General features: G+C 34.1%; 1 protein-coding gene across 1 annotated transcript in view; it reads left to right on the top strand.

The window, feature by feature from the left end:
• The window catches only part of KDM6A (lysine demethylase 6A), a 178,221-nt gene that overhangs the window by 75,909 nt on the left and 96,533 nt on the right, over window positions 1-5,779 (top strand). The window contains exon 5 of the mRNA XM_045288276.1: window positions 2,321-2,379. Coding sequence (XP_045144211.1) covers window positions 2,321-2,379 — 59 coding nt within the window. The remainder of the gene's footprint in view (window positions 1-2,320; window positions 2,380-5,779) is intronic.

Below are 5,779 nucleotides of genomic sequence, written 5' to 3'. Positions count from 1 at the left end.
CCCCCCCACACACACCTGTATTCTCTAGATCTCCTTGTATCAGTTATTTTCATTATGCATCCACTCCTTCTGTGCTTCACAGCTGGTAGACCCAACAGAAAAAAGTTTGAAAAAACCCAAATCATGCTAAGGTGGTAAGGATAAAATCATACTAGTGTATAGACAAAAATACAAATAATGTGTAAGAAGGAAAAGATCCCCAGCAACATTCAAAAAGCCAGGGATGAAATTTCTGTCATGGAACCAACCCACTATGCCATTAGATCTTGCATTTTAGAGTTATTGAAGTAAGATTTGGAATAGAGGTAGTAGAAGAATAAATTAGCAATTATTGCTATTAGGCTTTCATTTAAAGTTCATGCGTGTGCAGGTTCATTTCAAACAAAAAATATGCTTCAACGTGTCTGCTATCCGTGGATGGCTGCCAACAATTTCTAACAGTATTATTCTTGTCTTAATTTCATTAGTGTGTCTTCAATAAAAGGTCCTACCAAAACTGGCTTCCTAGGGGATTTACTGGGCAAGTTCAAATTAAGCAGAGGGGTTACCCCAAAAGATTATGGCAGCTTTTGGGGGTATACAGGACAAACATGGGGACTTATTTATTAGAGGGGAGTTTTTAGAAAATTGAAAACTGCACTGGTGAGAAAAAAAAAAGGCAAGGAAAGTTAGCCCTAGGAATTTTATTCCATCATGACAATTCACTTGCTCATTCTTGGCATGTAGCAATTCTTAGAATTTGACCTGGAAATCTTACCTCATTCACTCTTCACCCTAGATCTTGCCCCTTGAGACACTTTATTTGCCAAACCCAAGGAACATTTCACTGGAATATAATTTGAGAAACTTGAAAATGCAGTTGTTTAGGAGAAGAATTACCCTACTCCACTTCTGACTCATAGCAACCCTATAGGGCAGAGTAGAACTACCCATTTGAGTTTTAGAGGCTGTAAATCTTTAAGCAAGTAAAAATCCTCATATTTATCCTGCAGCACAGCTGGTCTGAATAGCAGCACAACACAAAACCCACTGTGCCACCAAGGTTCTTTAGAGGATCAGATAAAAGAAATGGAAACACGTCTTTTAGGATTGTATAGATCTAGATATTAGATATGTAAAAAAAATACCCAAGTAGTTCACTGTTTATTATTTTTATTTAGTAAAAAGTTGTATAGTTTTATAGCAATACCTTTGACTTATATACAGGGGAATAATATTTAGCTATAAAGAAAAGTGATGTTTCTGGATACATGCTATGCCCTGAATGATCCTTGACAATAAGTTGTGTGAAATAAGTCATACAGAAAGATCAAATATTGTTTGGTTCTACATGTATGAAATACCTGGAATAGACAAATGCATAGAGAAAAAGTAATTGGTGGGGGCTAGGGGAAGTAGAGAGTTATTGCTTAAAAGTTGTGGGACTCACAAACGTCTATGTGAAAAGTTTTTAATAGACTTACTCACTCACCCACCCACCCACCCACCCACAATTGAGTTGTTTGGGACTCAGCGACCCTACAGTCCTGCACCTGTGGGTTTCCAAGACTAATTTTTCAGGCATAGAAAGCCTTATTCTCCCATGGAGGAGCTGTGGTTTAGAACAGCTCACCTTATGGTTAGTAGCCCAATAATAACCACTACACCACCAGGAATCTTCCTTTATATTTAGGATAGATTTGCTAAAACAGGGTTTTTTTTGGATTTTAGGATATAACCCATTGTTGGTATGTAGATGTGGCTAGTTCTTATCAGGATCATCAGGTATTGGGCATATTTTATGTTTTGTGCTGCAAAAAGAATTGGTGATAAAATGTAAAATGGAAAGTGTCTAGATGAAGGTTTGGCATGTGATTTCTTTTTTTTAAGTACTAGCATTTGTTTTAGATACATATGTGGTATACTTCCATTTGTATTCTAACTGCCTTGTCTGGTAAAACTGAACACAAACGAATCTACTCAAGAAGAAGGTAGAAATGGAGAAAAAAATATAGATACCAACAATTGAATAGGATAGTATGATATGAATTTTTATTTATTCCAGAATTTTAGATTTGCTTAATAGAATTCTGCTGGTAAATGTTTGAGTTGAGTGCAGCCTGGATTAAATGGAAACTGGGATTATCTCTCCAGGTTGATTGGACTCTGCCATGTACAGACTCTTCATTAAATTTTTAGTATCTTACAAAATTCATTGTAAATATAATGAATGATCGATTTTAAGAATTAAACCTTTGGGGGCTGTATATTATATTAATAATATTATATGTATACAAGTTAAATGCTTTTCCTAAAAGTCTTTTTTCCACTTTTATTACAGAATGCTGTCTTTTTATATGGCCTTGGGTTGGTCTACTTCCATTACAATGCATTTCAGTGGTAAGTTGACGTGAAAATAATAATAGTTATTTCTAGTAAATGGCTTGTTTTTGTTTGTGTATGTGTGATATAAACATATAACATTTCAATGTTAGTGAACCTATATTTTTCAATAGGACAAATTTTAAATATATAAATGTATTCACTTACATATTCAGAGTTTTGTATATAGTTTAAATAATCTGGCATAAGACTCTGATTATAGAAGGCTTCGGTTATAAAAAGCTTTTTGGAAATTCCCAACCTTTCATGTAGAGCAGGGTGACTAGTCTAGGTTATTTGAATTTAGGAATGACGGTATTGTTCATTTAAAATCTCAAGATCTGTGGGTGAATGATTATTTTACCTTTTCAGATTTCAAGACAAGATTGACCACTACTCTCCCACTCTACTGCCACACATACCCCATGCACATCTGCTAGTACTTTTCTGTTTCTAGTATTATGAACTCTGTTATCTCTTCAATAAAATTGGAATAATGGTGCTACCTTGAGAAGCAGAAATTAAATATGATCATAATGATAAGATTCATAAAATGAAATGTAGGGCTCTGTTATTATGGCCTTTGCACCGTATTTGATTTTCTCATTAGTAGACAAAGCAATAGCATGCTGTAAGGAAAAGAACATAGAATTTCGAGTTGAAAGATTAGTATTCTCATCCTATGCTGCCATTTAGATTCATCTTGAGTTAAATGTTCTCCCTCCCTCCCTCCCCACTGTAGTCACATATATCTTGTATAAAATTTTGATGCTGAAATGAGATAATGTAAATTTATAAACTGTACATCCTTATAAAACTTTAAAAAATTTGAAGTATATTTTAACTTTGTCAGAGTTCTTGTAGTGCCCATACTTTCAAGCTTAATAAATACTTTGAGAGTTCAAAGGAAGATAATGTAATGTTTGACCAAAGGTTATAACTTTGCTGTATACTTGTCAGGCACTCAGAGTATTTACCAGAACTTTTAATTATATATTAGCTGTGATTGGAGATAGCTCCCCTAAATATGACCCTTTAATAGCTTTATTGAGCTGTAATTCATATATCTTTCACTTCCATAATTAAGTCATATTAAAGGGTTGTATTTTACATTATTACAATCAGTTCTAGAACATTCTTTCTCCTTGTTATTAATTATTGGCTCCCCATTTCCCTTCAGCATCCCCTTGTGGATCCCTAATAAGCTATTACACCAGTTACTTTCCCTATCGATATCATATATACTGGAAAACTACCAAAAAGAACAACAACAATATCAAAATCAACCACAGAAAAAACATCAATTGGGAAAAAGTGGGCCTGCTTGATTTTAATCATAAGATTTCAAGAAATTTGTGGAAAAATAAAATGAAATGATGTATGAATTTTGAAGTCTTCTCTTATATTAAAGAATGTCATTCTTACAGAACACTTCTGCAGATTGTCTTGTGATCATTCAGATCATTGATCTCTGTAAAGATGTTTTCTAAAATTTTTTCTCTTAAATTACCCCACAACTTTAACACAAACTAGAATCCGGCTACCTGTACATCATATATAAAACCTAGACTCAAGTAGGACTGTTTTAAAATCTCTTTTAGTGTCTCAAAGATAAAAATCATGGAATTCACAATTCTGTATTTTTAAAATTAAAAGTGGTCTTACAAATAATTCCACTGAATTTTATAGATGGGTGAAATGAAGGAGGTTCTGTGCATGTATACATTTGTATATGCATTTCACTCAGCATTGCATAACTGTTAAATTAGTGGCAGAAACAAGCTAATGCTCCCATCCCCCAATCTGGTGCTTTGGTTCGTTTCCTATTGCTCCATGTCCGTAAATCTGAAGATACTTTAATCAGTTTTTGTAGTTGTTTTTCCTGGGTACATTGATAGAGTTTTTATAGTCAAGCAAAAATAATTTATGTGTAGCCCAGGCAAGGAATTGTACACATATTTGCTAATTTTCACATACCAGTGACAACTTGTGAGTACTCTATGGAATGAAGTTATAAAATCAGTAGTGAGATGAAGTCATCATCATTTCAAAAAACTGATTTCTTTAATATGTATGTGACTGGTAGGAGGCCTGGTTAACTCAAAAAAGTCATATTGCATGGTTCCTTACCTGTATATGATTTCTGTTTCCTTTAGTTGACCAAAGAATCTGTTGATTCTATCCTGGTAATCACTATTTTCTGATGTCTTTGAGTTTCAACTTTGTTGCTGCTTTTTAAAATGACATTGCACACCCTATGACTTTACCCTGGCTGTGTGGTGTCTCTCTTGCTATTCAAACGTTTTCTCACAAACTACCCAACTTTCTCTTTTAATTTATCTTACTGTTTCTTAACAGTCACAAAATTAGGAAATGTGAGGGAAGGATTTTAGCGTACAGCCACAGTTGTGCTCTAATTGTACTCTTTGTGCCAGTCACACTGAATAAACATTTACCTGAAAATGTCTTCAATACTTTTTACACTATGAGACATTGTTCATGCCATTTACTCCATTTGGTCTACCTTTCCTTCCATCTCTACCTTTTCAGATCTTACCAATATCTTTTGATTACTTCTTCACGTCTTCATCAAAGAACCATTAAATTTCCTAATGCTTGTGTGTCTTTGTATTCACATTATTACTGATCTAGAGCTAGTATATACTCCTTTTTATCAGTATGAAATTTTGTGGATTTAGATCACCTGTCTGTCTTCTGAGGGAAATCTCCATACTTGGCTTTATTAGCCCATGAGAAACTCTTTCAGATTTACTGGGGGAATCAAATGCGCAGTGCAATATGCACTTTTTTCAGTGGCGTGAGTATATTTTAAGTATTTGAAAGCTGAAAGCCTTTCCAGGCATTGTAATATAAAAGTATTTTATAATTTTTGGTAACTAATTCTCAAGTTCTACAGTTTTCCTTCAATCAGAATTCTGCAGTCAGAAATTCTTTATATTTTAGGATAGGTTGTGCTTTAGAGCTCATGTTCTGGGTGCACGTTCTGTTTGCGATGTGAAATACAGAGATGTCCAAAATCAAGTGTTCTCTGAGTGGTATCACTTTCCTATCCCCCTCCACCCCCACCCCCCAAAATTTATTTCTCTTTTGCCATCAGTGGGGGCAAACTAAAGAAGCATGCAGGAAAAAGATGAGTAAGTTTAGAAAACAAGATTAGATGTGTGCTATATTTTGTGTTAAGTAAAGGCAATTTATCAGTGAAGAGACTGGAGCTTACTCTCTTCAAATTGTTCCTTGCTACAAAAAACCCAAACAGCTAACTGTAAAATAATGGCATCAATGGACATCTGTTAAATGTAAACTTCTTATTGAATTAATTTAAGATTTAAAAAATAATAAAATGATTCCAGACCTTAAAGTCCAGACTTTGGAAAAACTATAGACAATATATAAATAG

Source organism: Echinops telfairi, unplaced genomic scaffold (genome assembly GCF_000313985.2).
Source record: "Echinops telfairi isolate 266 unplaced genomic scaffold, ASM31398v2 ScPeMD7_19;HRSCAF=73, whole genome shotgun sequence".
NCBI classification, from domain to species: domain Eukaryota; kingdom Metazoa; phylum Chordata; class Mammalia; order Afrosoricida; family Tenrecidae; genus Echinops; species Echinops telfairi.
This window is presented reverse-complemented; position numbering and strand designations above follow the sequence as displayed.